The sequence below is a fragment of the Danio rerio genome, chromosome 18 (assembly GCF_049306965.1).
Source record: "Danio rerio strain Tuebingen ecotype United States chromosome 18, GRCz12tu, whole genome shotgun sequence".
Classification (NCBI taxonomy): Eukaryota; Metazoa; Chordata; class Actinopteri; order Cypriniformes; family Danionidae; genus Danio; species Danio rerio.
The window spans coordinates 18,385,814-18,405,216 of NC_133193.1; the positions used below are offsets into that span (position 1 = coordinate 18,385,814).

The following is a 19,403-nucleotide window of genomic DNA, read 5'->3' on the forward strand; positions in this document are numbered from 1 at the left end:
ATCAATTAAATTATTTAACTTTGTCGCTCTTAGCAAATTTTTATCTTAGGTGATCAATTAATTATAAAGTCCTCTTTCCTAATTAAATCTGAAAATTCCTAATTAAATCTGAGAATTACGTAACAAATTAACTTAAGTATTATTACATTATACAAAATGGCTTCACTGGACAAAAAAACGTGCATAACAGTAGCCTCAATGATGCATTTCATTTACAAATTATGTAATAAAAAAGGCAATCTTACCGATCTTCATCAGCTTTCCAAAATATAACTCAGACTAATGGCAGGAAGACAGATTTTAATTTGAATCTGAATTATTTAGGAAAAGGGCAAACTGATAAGAACAAAAAATATATAATATTCAACAATGAATCCCCCACCCCTGAAACATTATGAAAACTTTCTCTCTCTCTCTACAGTGAGAAGGAATGATTATTTCAATGAAAGACAATATGGTACAAGATATTACAAAAATAATGCTTTAGGATCCTTTTTGGGTCCTAGTTTTACATTCATATATTTTCTCTGGGATATTTTACAATGTGGCATTTGGTAGCAAATATCTACATGACACCCAATACTGTTCTTTTTGCTGGAATACAGAGGCTATAAAATCTGTACTATACATCATGTAGTGCTGTGCACTAGGAAATGAAGGCTACTTTGCAGCCGTTTTGTGTTGTTTCTTTTAAGTGGCTGTGGCCGTTGGAGACGACGTGATCTTGTCTGTGTGAGGATCTCGGTGAGGTTTGAGGTGACTCAAGTATTCCATATTCACTGGTTTCTAATGCTGCAGAGGGTTCACTGACTGTGTTCAGACCAAGAATCTCACTCACTGAATGGGGCAAGTCCTTAAAGAGAATCAAAATTCATGTTATTGAGACAAAACAAGTGCACATTGAATAAGTTTACATGGACATCAGTATTCAAATATTTGCCTTAATCTGAATAGTCCAATAATATAAATAAGTTGTTTACATGAGTGTATTTTTGAATGCTCCTTTCATGGTTCTGTTTTACATGTTACAGCACATCATTCGATTAACGCCATTGCTTTACGACACCATCCACATTTCCTCCAGAGTAAATTTAATTTCAGGTGTTTTATTTTCAGTATGTCAACTTGAACTGCAGTTTGGCACTTTCACTTTCATTTTCACATTTTATGAATGCTCCCTGTGACAAATGAGATATTGGATGCGATATCTAAACTGCTAGAAAAGCGTTGTTTTAACGGAATTTGAGACCGCACGCTGTATGGGCAAAAAACCTCTGCATTTGGCAGTGTGTGTGTGTGTCTGTCTGTCTGTGGTCCTTCACTGACTCGATAGATGCAGAGAATAGTGTCAAACAGCCATGTGTGTATAGACTATTCTATCACAAAATACTGTGAAAATCCTGCACATCTGTAATAGTTTGATTGCAGTGTTCACATTTTTGTACTACACATTAAAAATGTGACTAAAATCGCAATACTCCACATTTCTTAATTTGATTTCTGTTTAGTTTGATTATGAACTTAATCAAATTAAATTAATTAAAAATTGCTCTAAATCAGAGTATTGTCCTAATTGCATTAAAATCAGATTATTGGTGTCCATGTAAACATACTTGTTGTTAGGAAACAAAAACATGTATTCATTAAATACCACACTATAAAGGATTACTCTTATGACATACCTTACAACTCTTTATCTGCATACAGATAGATTCAGATTTACTAAGGATTTCTTCGATGTCCAGTTTCATGGAGAGTTCATTTATATGCTGTAAAGAAAACATCAATACTTGAACCAATGTTCCCAGTTGAAAAGCTTTGGTACAGTTTGTGTCAACCAAATATAATTTACGGTATGTTATATTTACCACTGTACACAAATTCTACATTTAAAAAAAAAAGTATTTGTTTTTTAAAAAACATTACTTACATTGACAAATTATGTATAATATGCATATTTAACACATACTTTTCAAATATGAACTCCAAATGTGGGGTGAAAGTTAAGGGGTTAAACTTGTAGTTTCATTAAGCTTCATTTTAAAGAACTAATATCAATGGCTAATCTAAGCTCAATCTGTTTTAGTTCATAAGTGAATAGAAGTTGACATTGTGTAGTGCACATGTTGTCCCTTTTAGATGTAGTGCTGTACAAGCAACTCTATATGTGTCTATATATTTGTACAAGCACAAATAAATGTGAAATTTTTGCCATCTTTACTACGTGTTATAGCACAAAATAAATATGAATAAATATATTTTTTGTAATTCTATACATCACAGTTTTAAAAACCGTTAAAGTATATACTTAGACACCAATATACACCTTATTTTTCCAGTTAGGAATGGACACAGCCTTAACTTAAATGTGTCAAAATATCCAGTCTCACCGATTCAAATCATTTTTAGCCATTCAAAACAGCTTGTTATTCTGATTGATATTGCAAAGTGTTATTTACTTTTCCTAACATTAATTTTCCTTTGGTTTAGTCCCTTATTTATCAGGGATCAACACAGCGGAATGAACCGCCAACCTTTCCAGAATATGTTTTACGTAGCAGATTCCCTTCCAGCTGCAACCCGGTACTGAGAAACACCCATACACTCTTACATTTACACACACTTATAGACTATGACCAATTCAGTTCATCCAATTCACCTATAGTGCATGTCTTTGGATTGTGGTGGAAGCCAGAGCATCCTGAGGAAACCCACACAAGCACGGGGAAAACATGCAAACTCCACATAGAAATGCCAACTGGCCCAGCTTGGACTTGAACCAGTGACCTTCTTGCTGTGAGGCGACTGTGCTAATCACTGACTAAACACCGTGCTGCACCCCTTATCATAACATTTTAATGTTAATGTATTGTCATAAACACATTGGTTTGCAGTGAAAACACACACTATTGCAGTTTACGGAGTCGTTTTTTCTAATCATTTACACGTAGCAGCAAATGATTCACATTCAGAGAAAAAAAACTTACTTTCACATTGCGAAATAAAGTGAATATAATATTTATAGTCAAGGCTAACCTTTAGGATTTCATTGAATCCATATTTTCTGTCCATAATTTTTTGTTTCTCTGAGTCTAAAATGGCACAGCACACCAGAAGGTGAAAGTTTTGGCAAGGCAGTCTGGTCCACATGACCTGAATATGAAAAAAAATTAATTTAGTAAAACATTAAATTAAAGGTCAGAATAACATTGCCAATATCCCAAAGAGACAAAGACAGTAATACACACCTCCCAAAGGCGAAGGACATCCTGAAAATGCAGTTCTCTCTTGAAGCGGATCAATAACCAGCGGAAACAGAAATATAAGTACCCAGAATCTTGAGCCTCTGTTATCACACATAAGCACAATGGGGTTTCTGTGACAAACTTAGAATAAACATTGTTTGCTGTTTTATATGTGAATAAAAATTTAATTAATAAATTTTTGCTCATTTTCTGAAAGTTGTAGAAATGTCTCAGTTTTGTTTAATATACTTTTAATGAAGGGACATAATCTCTCAAATCTGATAGTGTTTAGAACATTATCAAATTCTTTGGGAGTTTGGAAAACACAAGGATGACTAAACAATTACTTTTTATTTTGGTGTGAACTGACCTTTTAATAAAAAAGACCACTCTAACTAGTCTTCTTCTGGGTAACTTACCTAGATAGTTCCAGAAGGCCAGGTCTAGCAGCCGAAGCAAAGTGCTGAGTTGAATTAGTTGAGTCTTCATCCCCTGCATCTGTTCTTCAAAGTTTTCATGCTGCAATAAACACTGATTTTAACACTACTCTTTCTCCAATCCCACCTTAACATGCAGAGACAAAATAAACCATTTGTGTTGGCTGACTGATTTAAAGTGCCTGCACACAACAGTGATAACGTGAGGACAGAAACATGCTTAATTGAGGTGGCAAATCTTCTCGTGCACAGCCAACCCAAGAGTGCTAAATAGAGAGACATGCTGTACTAAACACATGGCATTACCATTTCATCCATGAAGGAAACAAAGCACCAGAAGGCATCCACTTCATTTTCCATCACAAAGAGGATGGGAGAGAGCAGATCGCTCATGCCCTGCACATACCCTGCACAGGAACAAAAAAACACTGCATTAAAAAGAACTTAAAGGGAAAGTTCACCCAAAACTGGAAATTAACTCATTATTTTATAGCCCTCAAGGTGTTCCATATCTGTTAAATGTTAGAAACCGGTAACCACTGTCCTACTCATAGTAGGAAAAACAAACACAATGGAAATCAATGGTTACCACAGTCCAAGACTTTCCAAAATAAATAATTTTGTTTTCAACAGAAAAAAAAGAAACTCAAGCAGGTTTGTGACAAGAATGAGTTAAACACTTATTTCACGTGGCCGCCGCTTAAAAACAAAAACAAAAGCGAGGCTGCAGTGGACAGAAACCCTAAAGTATAGGATCAGCACTGTACACATTGTTACAACATGCTATGAACTACAAACCTCTAGCTGATGCCTCGATTTCAAAGTGCAGATGTGGTGTAAACATCAATTTAATATCTTTCAGTTACATTTAATTTACACAATTAAAGGCATATTAGGCATCAAACTAAATCACAATCTCTTTTAAGACTAATAACCTTGAATGGCCTCCTAGGCTTCAGTTCATGGCACCAGATAAACACTGGGGACGCTTCCCAGCTTTAGCCTATGTAACCCGTTGAGCGATAAAACGCTGCTTGTAGCTCACCCTCGTGTTGTCTGTATTAGTGTTTTCCCGGTGCAGAAATTTTAAAAACATTCATTTTCTGCTAACATTTAAGCAACGCTAGTATTCACCAGTGCCCAATAGAAATCACAGTGATTGGTCATCAGTTCACTATTCTTCACCAAGTGCAAACAGATACACGGACACTGAAGCATTTTAAAGCTGCGAAGATCAGTGAAACATCGGTGTAATGCAGTGAGCTGATGACTTTCACGGCCAATCAGCCATTTCTGTTAAGCACTGGTGTACGCAATGGCAAATCATCAGCGATTTTTAAGAACGCGCTCAACATTGCTTAAATGTTAGCGGGAAATTGACGTTTTTTTAAATTTCAGTAGTGAAAATCAATATTATGACAAGTCTAATATAGTAAAAGAATCAGTTCATTAACTTGAGTTTGATAAATGGCATCTAAAACGTGTGTTTGGGAAAGAAAAAGTTACTACTAACTAGTGCCATTTCCCTTAACTTAGCTGAAAACGACGTCTGATATCCCTTTTTATTTTCATAATCCATTCAGAACGGACCTTCAGGTCACTCGGAAACGGGTGAAATAATAAATTTGTGTCACTTTCTCTTCGCTGATAAGATATACAGCCAGGTACAAGTCGTTTCTGTGTGACTCCAGGCGATACTTTTTCACTTTTTTATATCAGTCAATTGATGACGATTTTCAGTTTTGTGTGAACTATCCTTTTAAGAATTAACAATCAAACACCTAAATGTGCAATAAAGTCTCATTACCTTCAGGATTTTGGATATTTAACAGTAGCTGATCAAGAAAAGCTGCATTCAATTAAAACACATGCAGTCACTTACCTAAATCAAAGTCGTACATGCAGTACGTCATCAGGATGTCGTGTAATAATATCAAGCCAGGGTTGTCCAGGCCTTCGTAAAACTTATTATTGCGATCTGTTCGGTTCACATCTTTTTCTAAAAAATTATTCAAAAACCACAAATTAAACACCATCCAGAAAGAGAACAGGGAAATATTTGGAAAACCTTTTAAAAGCAACTTAAGAATAAAATTTGATATGTAATTCAATACCAATGAGGCTCCTGTAATCTCGTAATCTCGAGTTTCTCCTTTCTTGCTCTTCACTTACAGACTTCCACTGGAGTTTCATTCTGAAGTATTCATCACTGTTGAGGAGAACATATGATCTTACTACTCAATCTGACGAGAAGAATCATCAAAAAAGTCAAAGTCAAATGCTTTCTGTTCTCTGAGGAAAAACAAGCATACGTTTTTCTCTTTTGCAGGAGCTTTCTTTCTTCATGAGTGCTGCTCCATGGAAAATAACCAAGCAAAAATTTCCAAGCCTCTTTTCTCACCGCGTGACAGAGACCCTGTTGAAAGCAAAGCAACATCACCATTGATTAATTCCTTTTAACCAAGACATGTATAAATAAGTCTATGTCAAAAAAGTTTAAACTGGTCAAAAGCACCAGAGGACTGCATGGTATAGTACGATTCGGCACAGAACAGCATTTTACTCTGCATTTCTACTACAGCTTAAAGTGGATGTGATTATTGATACAGTTGCTCTGCCCTGGCTTCCTGAATAACATTCTTTTTCCGGTTAGAATGGATCTGCTGGACCTCTTCTACTGACCACAACGCTGCCTTTTCAGATTTTGTTTAGGGTGGTTTAAAAACTGCTTAGTTGTGCAAACCAACAATAAAGCAGTGGCTGCTGCTGACTATTCCAATCATAGATGCTGTCAAAATATATAAATATAGCGGGTTTGGTGCAAATCCAATCGCACTTTTAGTGACAATTCTCTCAGACCAATCCAAGATCAGCAGTGTGTATGTCACAATTTGGTAACTGCATGGCTCACTTGGAACCAGACTCTAGGGGAAAATACCAGATACTAGGTATGGACAAAGGGGAAAAGCTCCCAGAAGCGAAAGGAGAAAACAAGAAGCTACAGGCAAAATGGTTTCACTAAAACAGCTTGTTTTAGACTTGATTAATTTCCAAATGAATGTTTGAACATAAATTTAACTTTGCATTTACAGTAGCTTTTTACAAAATGTTGCTGTTTTGAAAAGAACATACAATTAAGTACTTATTCAAATTAGATTGTTTATTATATTTTTGAGTAAGTAATAGCAAGGCATCAAGGATGTACTACACCAATCAAATGTCAGTAAAGACTTTTACAATAATGTATTAATTCATATAAGTTCTGTTCTTTGAACATACTATTCATAATATAGTCTTTAAAAAAATACTTCAAGTTTGATTTTACTAAAATAATGTAGAATAAATACAAATGTGTAAAATATGTGAAAAGATGAACTCATGACCTATCCATTCACCACAAAGGTTATCAAAAGGTCATGTGGTCATAGAAGATGATAAAAAGCAAACAAAAGATTGTTGAAGACTACAGTGAAAAAGAGGAATAGTGTGATAAGTCTACAAAGCACAGGAAACAAACAGAGGATATCCTTCAGGGGTCTGTTTTTTATACCTTGCTTAAATGATCTAAGATGATTTGACAGATCCTGGATCTTTTATTCTTGATAACTGATATCTACCTAATTTTGTTCTTCAAACAAGTTTGCAAATCAGATTAAAACATTTGGCTAAACTGATCTGAGATCGCAGCATGTGTTGTAAAGGGCAAATCTATCAATTCTCGTATCATGAGCAGCAATCCAATTAGTATTCAATTATCCATATGAGCAAAATTACATAAAATTCAGAGTTAAGGGTTTGTTAAATATGACACGCAATGACTTTCCACCTTTGTTGTGGTCTGCAGGCTTTACACTTTCATGTGTCAAGAGTATTTAGCAATTTATTTAGTTTTACATTTAGAGTGTATTTTCTTTGTTATAGTAGCCTATTCAAGTTTCTTAATCGGTGTGAGGAATAAATTTAAATTAATTTTGCATCAAAAAGCATTTTGTTATTGGTAAAGCTGTCTGCAACTTTAGCGAAACATCAAATCACTGTCATATTAGCTGTCAAAATGTGTGCAATTAAATGCATTAATTATCATTCCTTTAAAAAAACAGTTAAATATTGTGCATGTCTATTATAATACACAAATTGTACTAAAGCTGAGTTGGTACCTTAAAATAGTACACATTTGTAAAAAATTTAAAAAGTCTTTCAAGAGTTCACACTTAGGTGATGATTGATAATAAAGCTTGTTTGGCATGGTGTCCCGGAAGAGCCCCGGGGCTTATGAAATCATCGAGCACTGGGCTCCCTCCCGTTTGCAGGGCGAGAGGGGAGTTTGAGCTCAGGTAGATCTTGATGAACTCCCCCCGGCTTATTTCTGGCTAATGACAGATATAGGATGGCTGTGGTCACTAAGGGTGTACTCACACTATGTACAGTTGCCTTAAACCAGGCCAAAGCACCCCCTCCCGTCTCCCCCAATGGCCGAAACTCACTTTACATTTCGGCCGGGGCACGATTACGTCATTGACACTTCGCTGTTCAGTAAGTGCTCTCGCTCAGCACAATGGAGATTTCTTTAGTTTTATCATTTCAAGTCGTTTGATATCCAGTGACACGCAATCAAATATTTCGCCAACCATAAAGTCCTTGAGCTGCAGAAATTAGGAGGTTTGCTGAAGGCGCGTAATTGTCATGCAGTGAGGGGTTTGCGTCTTTAATAAACTATGACAATTTGCATTCACTGTACAGTAAGAATGATTAATTAATCCATATAAAACAGTCCCTTAAAAGTCACGTCTCGCTTTCAGTTTTTGGCTTAGGCGCGTTTTGCACTCACAGACAAGCGTACCGCGCTCAGGCACACTTCTTCTAACCGGGCCAGGGCCGGCCAAGTGAACCGTGCCTGAGCCTGATTCAGAGCACTCACACTTCTCAAACGATCCTGGGCCTGGGTACAGTTTGGATGGCATAGTGTGAGTAGGCCCTAAGACCTTGGCTATGATGTCAATTTGATAAGTTCAATTTACTTAAATTGTGTGTTTTTTGTACTGTGGGAGGAAAGCTGAAATTTGCTCAAATTTAGTTTTTAAATAGTTTATTAATAAATGTTCTCTTTGAATCCCTCAGAGAGAGAACACCCTGTGAGTGTAGATTACATAGGCTTTCTTTATATATATATATATATATATATATATATATATATATATATATATATATATATATATATATATATATTAACTTTAAAATGAAATTATATATATATTTTTCCTTAATTTTTATTAACCATTTTTTCTACCTTTCCAAGTGTATACAAGTACTACTGTAAGAAAATATCAGCATTTGGTTCACACTTTCATTATTACATCTGCTTGAAAAGACCCAATCTAATCCTGTTTAAATGAAATAAACCTGCTCCAGAGCAGGTTTGAGCAACCAGAACTGTTGCTATGACAACTCTTAGATGTGTTTTAAAGAAATAACCAAATCTAGCTAATTTAGTTATCCACGCATGAAGAATGGACCTATGCTCATTAAATTAGTTAAATAAATGAGCTACAGTAAACCATAAAAAACTCTCACCCCTTTAAAAATGGCATCCTTTAAATGAGGTAAATTGGTCATCCTTCCCTCTAAATCCTGGTACTTTGCCCATTCCTCCATTGTTACTGGCCCCGTCCTTTGCATCTCTGGCCTGGGTCCCAGATCAAGCTAAGACACAAAAACCTTAAATCAATTTTCAGTAAGAGTATTTTCTACAGGATGCTTCATGCGGTTTGTCTGTGTCTAGACTCAAGGTCTAGACTTGAATGAAGTCTGCACTCACTCTAGTGATGACTTCAAATCCCGGCTCCTCCTGCTGGTTGATCTCTAGTCCAGGAATAAGTTCTCCGAGCACATCTGCCACCTCCTCAGCAGGCCGCTGTTGGCACTCTAACTCAGGAGCCCGAAACGCGTCAAAGAGGTAGTTAGTGACTTTGGAGAAGCCACCCAGTGTGGTTGTATAAGGATCCTTCTTGAATTTCTGCTTGGAAAGATGAAGAAAATGTTCTGACCATCATATAAGCAAGCATTATTTTTGACATTAAAAATCTATTTATGAATGCATTCCGGCATAGTAAGTCCTGTTTATCAGCCATTGGGTTGCTTAATTAGGGTTTAAAAGATACATAAAACTCAGTAATATTCTAGACGTGACTACACTGACACATGGATCAGTAGAAAGCTAATCTAAATAATGATACTATTGTTTTTTAGAGCAGATGTATAATCAAATTAGCTTTACAACTAAAACATTTGCAACATAGCCAGTTATTGATCTGATACAATTATGTATTGTTGGAATTACATTGTTTCTGATTTTTATTTTTTTTTGATAAGTTTTGAGTCAGTAATACTTTTTGTTTGAGGCATCAAGGATGCATTAGCCATAAAATGTCTAATCTAGTCTAAATGATGACACTATTGCTTTCTAACAGGGGTTTCTACATTTTAAAATTAAGACTTTTTAAGATCATTATAAATTAAATTTCAGACTTATGCTTAAATGCTAAGGATTTTTTTCTAATGGCCAAGATAAAACATGAAAAAACAATTTTAAAAAAGTGTTATTGTAAGGAAGATGATTAAACAATATGTTTATAAGTAGAAATATAGACTTGGTAAGTAGAGTTAATTAATACATTTTTGTCAGAATAATTGGATGCATATTGGCCTGATTGGGTAGCTGTACATGGACATAGGAAAATTAAGACCAGTTTAAAATGACCTACAACACAATATTACAGTAAATTTAAGACTTTTAGGTCTAAAAGTTTGATTTTGAAGTTTAAGACATTTTAAGACCCCGCGGATACCCCGTAAAGCTGTTGTATAGCCAAATTAGCTTAATAAATGACAAATTTAGCAAAATTGCTACTTAACTGACTTGAGCAGAAACAAATCACTTATTTTCTGTACAGCTGATTAACATCCACATCAAATTAATTTCAGAATCAATTCTTTAACATCAATACTTTTTTACTGAATCTAGAACTAGCAAACCTCCAAAAAAGTGACAAAGAATGTCACCAAAACCTAATATCAATTAGAATAAATTAGACAAAATACATTTTAACTAATTTGAATTGTAAGATGAGGTGGTTTAAAGCTTCTGTAATTCAATCAACAAGGCATGACAAAAGAAACAGGAATGTTCTTCACATGTTTTCACAATGGTAGTCATCATTTCAAGTGGATCAAAAAAGTTTTTCAACCTTGACAAGAATGGTTGTTGTTCAACAGTTTTAGGACAACTTTGATGAACAGTTTTGATTCACTTTAAATGTAGACATTTTTACTGTAGACTATACATCACATACCTGTACAAAGCCATAGTTTGTATCATCCAGAAGATTCTCAAAAGACTGCGAAAAGGCTTTGCTATAGGTGCTGACTATCAAGACACTTTCATCATCGGGACTCCTGTGAAAGAGCATAAAGATTTTTATAGTCTAAATTAAAATAATACCAACGGTTTGATTTGTAAATATGTGACATCACTGGTGGTATCGCTCTGTGCTTTGAATGACGGGAGAAGCTGAGCCAACAAAGCCCAGTCTATGTTTCATTATGGAGCCTCAGATAAGAACTTTAATAACAGCTATCTTTTCCTCGGCAGCATTGAATTCAGCATGCTTACGAGTGGATTTAATCTGGTGTGATATTTAACGCAGGGGAGAGGAGTGTCTTCCTGTCCCTTTCATAAAGCCTTAACTCCAAACGAACAGCTGCTGTTCGACCTTACATGAATCGCACTGGCGGCCTTTCGCCACTGAACACATGCTAGACTTCCTCAAAGGTGCTGAGATACTGCGTCTCGTTTGCATGCAGATTGGATTACATTTTGATGTGTTTAGTTTTAAAGGGGGAAGTGTCTGGATGAAGAATTCCAATTGTGAATAATCTAAATACCTGTTGTATTAGGTGAATTAAAAGGTCAGGGGTCACTAAGATAAGCACAAAAAAAATTAAGCCATATTCTTTCAGCAAAAAAATAACGTCTGACGCTACACTTAGAAGTGTAAATGCTGATATGCAAATAAATGCTTTGAGAAACAGTAAGATATAAGGTGAGCAATAGACCATTTCAATGTGCTGATGTCACTGACCCATAAACATTTCCTGTTTGTTGTCAAACTATTTTAATAATTGTAACAACAGGAAATTGAATCATATCCTAACATTAATACGGCTGTTGTACCATTATTTAACAATATTGGGAACTTTCAGGATTCTCGGAAGCTATCGAAATGAAAAACGTAAAACAGGAAACAGGTTTGGACCATTGTTATTGTTTACATCCCACAAATTTGTCTGTAGATCCGAGAATCATTTGGACACTACTATAGCTTCACCAAAAAATAAATGCATTTACTATGAAGTACTTAGATTGTATACAAGTTGTTTATTAAAATGCATTTAAAAGTTTTATATAATAAATATTTTTTTTGTAAATCTGATTGCAATTCTATTTTGAATAAGCAATGTTCAAAAAAATATATTTTTTATTCATTCATTCATTCATTGTCTTCCACTTTTCCGGGGCTGGGTTGCGGGGGCAGCAGTCTTAAGAGAGAACCCTAGACTTTCCTCTCCCCAGCCACTTCCTCAGCTCAAGGGGATCTCAAGGTGTTCCCAGGGCAGCCAAGAGACATAGTCTCTCCAGTGTGTCCTGGGTCCTCCCAGAGGCCTCCTCACGGTGGGACATGCCTGGAACACCTCCCTAGGTAGGTGTCTAGGAGGCATCCGAAACAGATGCCTGAGCCCCATCAGCCGATTTCTCTTGATCCTCCCGGGTGACAGAGTTTCTCACCCTATCCATAAGGGTGTGCCCGGCCACCCTGCGAAGGAAACTCAATTTCGGCCACTTGTATACGGGATCTAGTCCTTTCGATCATGATCCAGAGCTCATGACCATAGATGAGAGTAGAAACGTAGATTGACCTGTAAATTGAGAGCTTTGCCTTTCGGCTCAGCTCCTTCTTTACCACAACGAACCGGTACATCGACCACAGTACTGCTGCCGCTGCACCAATCCAGCAGTAAATCTCACGTTCCATCCTTCCCTAACTCGTGAACAAAACCCCAAGATACTTAAACTCCTCCACCTGGAGTAAGGACTTTTCTCCAACCTGGAGATGGCAAACCATCTTTTTCCGGTGGAGCACCATGGCCTTGGACTTGGAGGTGCTGATTCTCATCCCAGCTGCATCACACTCTGCAGCAAACTGCCAATATCCCTTTTATTTTGATAAAATCTAAAATTTCTAATATTTATCAATAAATATGATCATCTTGATCCTTTTTAGGTTCAACTTGTATGCCAGCAAAATGAATAAATCCAAATTATACAGCAAATTTACCCAGTCTATGCCCTTTCAGCTGCAACCCAGTACTGGGAAACTTCCATACACTCATTCACATACATACACTACGACTAATTTAGTTTATTCAATTCACCTACTGCATATGTCCCGGAGGAAATTCATGCAAACATGGGGAGAACATACAAACTCCACACAGAAAATGCCAACTGACCCAGCCGGGACTCAAACCTAGTGACCTTCTTGCTGTGAGGCAACAGAGCTAACCACTGAGCCTAATCATATTATTAAATAATAACAAAGAATACATTTGACTGCCTCTTTTATGCTCTTTGTCTCCACAGAAAATAAAATGTGTGACTCTTTGTCCTCAACTTCTCATTAACTATGTGTGAAATGTTTTTTGTCTGAAAATGTACATGATCTGAATGTCGTGCAAAATATCTTATTTCCCTTTAACAACTACTTTAACTACTTTAACCCTTAATTGGCTTTTGTTTATGTGCTTAAATTTCACAGAATTGAAATGCACACTGCAAAATTATCAATGTTAATCGCGACAGGCCTATATTTTAAAGGTCTGCAACTCATGACTACACTCTACTGGTCTAATGCTGCCTCTGCAAAAAACATGTCTTCAATGTATTCTTTGCCTTTTTTGTATTTAAATATCAGTGGTTTATTTAAAATTTTCTTTTGCCACAGAAATAAAATGAGTATCTCCTTTTACTATTTAAAAATTCTTTCTAAAAATCTTTTTAAATAACATAAATGGTAACGGTGAAAACGTAGCATTTTATTTAATTATTACATATTTTTGTCTTTGATTTTTTATTTAATGTCACACCTCACAATTTTCACTGTCAATTTAAATAACTGTGATTACATAACATTTGCAACAGGCCTGTTTATATAATGGCTGTGAATCATGACTTCGCTCCACAGGTCTAATGCTTCAATAATAACCAGCATTGCAAGATTACAGAAGAGATCCCATCTATAAAGCTTTCTTAAAGGGACAGTTTACCCAAAACTGAATATTCTGTTATTATATACTCACCCTTCACTTCTCAAAAACCGGTTTGAGTTTCTTTCTTCTGTTATTTTATAAAAAATATTAAAAACCAGTAACCACTGGCTCCCATAGTATTTAATTTAGTATTATCTTCTTTTGTGTTTAAAAGAAATTCAAAGGTTTGGAACCACTTAGGGTGAGTAAACAATGAGCTAATTTTCATTTCCCTTTACTATCTCTTGAACTATGCCATCAAATAGATATTGCACAATATTTGCCTACAATGGAGCCAAAGATTACCCATTTAGACAAAGTCAACTCACTCGTTGATCTGAACTGATTTCCTCAGACTATCCAGGAACGCTTTGCTTCCTCCCTGGTGGAAATGAATGGCTGGCAATGCTGTGCCATCCTTCAAGCGGAAAGTGAGGTATGACCAGCCCTCACATTTGACTGTGACGGACCTGAGGTCACACACATTAAAAGAGAAAGCTCGCTTGTTCTGTTCATTCACGTGATTTGATCCACCTGTCAAAATAAATAATACACTTAGTTACCGTTTTAGATTTTTATCTTCAGGTTAAGAAAAAAAAAGGAAAAGACACAATTTACAGGCTGAATTAGCATTATATGTGTGAGAGAAAATGCACAGTGACAGCGATTTGATAAAAAAAAGAGGGTTTATATAGAGATGTGCAATTGCTTTACCATCTCCATTTGCATGGACTTTTCTCCGGAATGAGACCGCATTGATCATGTCCCACTCTGTTTCATAGCTTAGCTGATGGTCAACAGGACGATGAGGGTTTTCTTCTGAACTTTGTGTCCATTCCACCACTGAGCTGGAGTCCTTCACACAATCATATAAACAGAAATCAGGTGATCTCAATAAAGAGCCATTCTCAATCATACCATAAAGCACAGAGAAACTGTCGGAGATATTTGAACTCTCAGTCAATTTAAATATGCAAACTCTCACAGATGAGTGAACTAACAAACCTTGCAGGCACACAGCATGTTTGAGGGATCTGCATCCTCTAGGGGTTTATATTCCACAAGGGTTTCACCTTCCTACAGATACAGAAGAAACAATCAAACAAAAAGATATTGGAGGAGTGTTGTTAGATGGCTATGAGGTTTCCATTTACGATATTTAGACTAATATTTACAAAATGGGTCTTATTGGAGAGAAATTCATACTTTTAATCATTAAAGGTGTATTTATTTTAAAAGATATAATGTTACAAACTATTAATACGTCAATAAATTCAATTTTTTTAAACATTAAACAACTAAAGTTCTAAAACGACTATTAAACAAATGATCATACAGAAATCTATGTGGGAATCCACAAAAATTAATTAATTAATTCATTTTGCTTTAGCTTAGACCATTATCAATCAGGAGTCGCCACAGTGGAACGAACCGCCAACTATTCTAGCATATATTTTACACAGCGGATGCCCTTCCCTCTGTAAAGCAGTATCCAAAAAATATTAAGCATAATTATTTTATTACATAAAGGGGCAGAACGTAGTGCAACTGTGTTTAAGCACAGCTTTTCAGCCGAGATGCAGCTGATTCGAAGCGACAACACTGTCGGCTTTTATTGTCCCTAGTACTTTGATGTTGATTTAAAGTGCCTTTACAATCACTATTAAGCATCACATAAGACTGAGACTACAGTTTTAGGAACTAAAAATTCATTTTTCCATGGCAGGAATACATTTCATTAATGTTTCATACGTTGCAGTGGGAAAATATCTATCTATCTATTTTTAATATGTTTTTAACTCATAATAAATTCACTGTATTTTTGAGTAAAGCCTTGGGGAATTTATTTATATTTTTTTAATTTTGCGATGTGCACTGTTTTTGCAGTGTATTAGCTGCCCTAACATAACAATTACACAAGAATGTGGTATAACGTCCTATGCGTGACTGACTGGCTTGGTAATGAGTCAAACAGTGTAAAAACATATTTAGTGTTATGGATGTGGATTATGGATGTGACATTTGCGGTAAACCTTAAAACACAAATACACAGAGAAAGTATATACTTTAACATTATATTCAAACATCTGTATATTTTTCAAAACAACTAACCACAGAGTTATGGGATCAGAAAAATATCAATCTGTAAACATTTTTTATATTTTAATTGAGAAAAACAAACATGCATTATGAATATGACCAAAAAAGTTTGCAAGTTTACAGTACACAAAATACTTTGTAGAAATTCTGTGAATTAAACTGCACAACCCAAAAGAAATGATGCTAATCAAAAAGATAAGACTCGGCTTACTACAGAACAAAAATGACTAATTTCATTTTATTTTACATTTTTGCATTTATGAGGAAAAAACTTGGGTACGGACATGACGTCTCTCCAATATAGATGTGACAGATGTGAAATCGCCACTTGTGTGATTTTGGTAAATTAAGTATAATAGTTTGAAAACATTGACACATTTTTGAGTATCTTTAAAGTAGTCTAAAATACTTGCTTACACAAAAAATGTAGGAAAGGGTTTTGCTATTTTGGTGAAACCCTGATTTTTTATCATGACAAGGTTGACAATTGCATATATATTGCTCATATATAAAATCATTCGCAAAGAAAAAAACAACAACTGAAAACCACCAAACCTTCTCAACAATCCTCAGGAATCCTGATATTAAATCCTGATCCTCGGATTCATCTGGAGACGAGTGAATAAAAACTCCCTCATGTTCAAACACCACCTGCATAACAAAACAATAATTATCGATTGATGGAGCATTAGATTGATCAAGTATTAGAGATCAGAAACATTATTCTTTTTAAATGGGACAGCAAACAAACATTTCAAGATCTTGTTTCAGTTCTCCATTCACTGTGCCTTATAAGGTAAGGTAGTCTGAGGTTTGCATTTAAAAGGATGGTTTGTCCAAAATGTAACTCACGCTCAATACATCAGGCATTGAACAAACATTGAAAGGCAAAATTAATATTTTACACTGACTGCTGAAGTTATATGTAGACTTTAAGTAACATTGTTATACATAATGTCAGGTTTCTGGCACAGACCATTTGTGTCTGTACACAAGAGCTCTATGTATCACAAGGAGTTGTGGGTTTTAATTTTGTTTCGCCCGTATGTCATTGTTTTTTTTTGTGTGTGTGTGTCAGTTAGGGTAGCCTTTGATTTGACATCCAAGACACTTTCAGCTCAAAATCTTCAATGTTTTTCTGGAAGAAAGTCATCAACATCTTGAATAGCTTGAGATTGAGTAAGCTGGCAGTTTTTATTGTTGAGTGACCCATCTATCCCTTTAAGGAATTAACAGCTGTTGATTCCACACAAACAAGTTCTTGCAAACTTCCTTAAATTAAAAATAGACATACCTAGGCAGAAAAACTGAGAAAACTGAGAAAACATGAGATATTCATATTTGAACTGTATATGGTGTAATTTTATGGTGATATGGTAAAATAAAAATCACGGTTGGCAAAACACTTGCTCATCTATGAGAAGCAACACGAGAAAACGATAAAAGCGAAAATACTGAGGTAAAGTTGGTTTTATATTCGCACTTCTTTGACAAGTGACAAGCTCTCTATATTGTTTACCATGGTACTTTGATATTCCGCATGAAATCACATGCAGGTATGATAAAAAAAAAAAAAACATTAGCACAATTTGACTTTGAACAATGTTGTACTTTAACAGACATTGGCTGCTAACGTGATTTTGCCATTTTAAATTAGCAAATATTACTTTGCTGAAAATATATTATTTAGGAGAAAGTCTGAATATGCGAACATAAAACCAACTTTATCTCAATAGCGAACATGAGGTTCTGGTACACAATATCATAAAACTGACTACTAGATTTCTCATGGACCTGTCAGTACGTAAAGCAGCAGACAAACTGTCCAGCACGTAGTCAAAAATATGTTTATGATGTTCATAAATCTACTAGCCAGTTCATGACTCAACACTAGCTAAAGCACAGGCACAACTCTCCCATTATTTGTTTTACTGGCCACGCGTTTTAAACACGATCGATATTGAAGCTGTGGCGTTATCAACACCAGAGACGCCTCTTCTGACGTCCGTGTTTTTCACAGTTTGATCAGCTGTATGTCAGTGTTTGGCTGCTAGCAGTCAGGCTAACTGTTGCTAAACACAGCAGCTTCCTAGATCAGTGTATCATCTATTCCTCAACACCGACGGCTCAAAACTAGTCAAACACAAAACCCTATTAAAGACCCACATAAAAATACTTGTAAACCCGAATAATATATAGTTTTGACCGAGTATTCGCTTGAAAAGCAGCATGCTCTGTACCTTGGGAGGAGTTGTGGCCGCCATGTCGACTGCTAAATAGACGACGTAGCACCGCTCACGTGCCTGTCAGCGACCCACAACAACACTGACGAGTCATTTTCCGCATGGCCAACGACGCGCAAGCGCACTGCCATCGTTAGCAATAGCATAATAATAATTATATTATATTATTATATTACATCATTAGCAATAACAAGAAGATGAAGAAATGAATAAAGTTGTTGCAATGGTTGGGATTTTGTATTTTCCTTTCATATTATAGTACTTCCGCCAAAATGTAAATTTCAGATGAAATTACATTCGAGCTTTGCCTTTATTGCTGTAGTAAAAGTGTTTTTGATTCGCCAAACATATAATAATGATACGAAGAAGAAAGAAAGAAAGAAAGAAAGATAGAAAGAAAGAAAGAAAGAAAGAAAGAAAGAAAGAAAGAAAGAAAGAAAGAAAGAAAGAAAGAAAGTTAGTTGTTGGAATAAGTTGTTGCAATGGTTAACTATGCTTTGTATTTTTCTTTTGTATTATATTAATTTTGCCAAAATTGAAATGCCATTATTACATTCGAATTGTGCCTTTATTACCTCTTTGAGAATAAACAATGGTTTTCAGAATAGTAAAAGTGTGTTTTTGGACGCACCAAACACATTATTTGTAAGAAAATAATTTTAATTGTACTATTCTCAATTAAACAGGAATCACAATCTATTTTAAGGTCTTTGAAGGAAAAATACCTCAAAATAATCTACTGAGCTTTTGACGTAAAATTATTAATCTAAAAACAACTTAAAGTGTAAGTTTATCGAAAAATGAAATATATTTTACTCACTATTGAATCACCCTAAGTTAGTTCTAAAACCTTAACGAGTTTCTTTATTTTGTTAAACGCTAAAGAGGAGATTTTGAAGAATGTTGAAAACTAAAGTAAAAAAAACAAATACTATTGAAGTCAATATCTACAGATTCCCGCTTTTTACAAAGTAAAGAAAGAAAGAAAGAAAGAAAGAAAGAAAGAAAGAAAGAAA

The 19,403-nt window shown here is 35.3% G+C and overlaps 1 protein-coding gene across 2 annotated transcripts; it reads right to left on the reverse strand.

Moving 5' to 3' along the window:
• Positions 1 to 283: 283 nt before the first annotated feature.
• On the reverse strand, positions 284 to 18,434 carry tbc1d15 (TBC1 domain family, member 15). 2 transcript variants are annotated; one of them, XM_005159086.5, is made up of 17 exons: positions 18,385 to 18,434; positions 16,700 to 16,795; positions 15,050 to 15,121; positions 14,759 to 14,900; positions 14,374 to 14,578; positions 11,032 to 11,134; positions 9,498 to 9,698; positions 9,254 to 9,382; positions 5,995 to 6,098; positions 5,797 to 5,891; positions 5,565 to 5,681; positions 3,989 to 4,089; positions 3,665 to 3,764; positions 3,249 to 3,346; positions 3,037 to 3,153; positions 1,683 to 1,769; positions 284 to 853 (listed from the first exon to the last, which is right to left on the reverse strand). In XM_005159086.5, exons 1-17 carry the CDS (start codon positions 18,406 to 18,408, stop codon positions 647 to 649), a joined length of 1,998 nt encoding a protein of 665 aa, XP_005159143.1. In that variant the 5' UTR covers positions 18,409 to 18,434; the 3' UTR covers positions 284 to 646. The 2 variants fall into 2 exon arrangements, with proteins under 2 accessions (XP_005159143.1, NP_001166096.1); NM_001172625.1 differs by having other exon boundaries at positions 9,498 to 9,695; positions 18,385 to 18,423.
• Between the last annotated feature and the right edge of the window lie 969 nt (positions 18,435 to 19,403).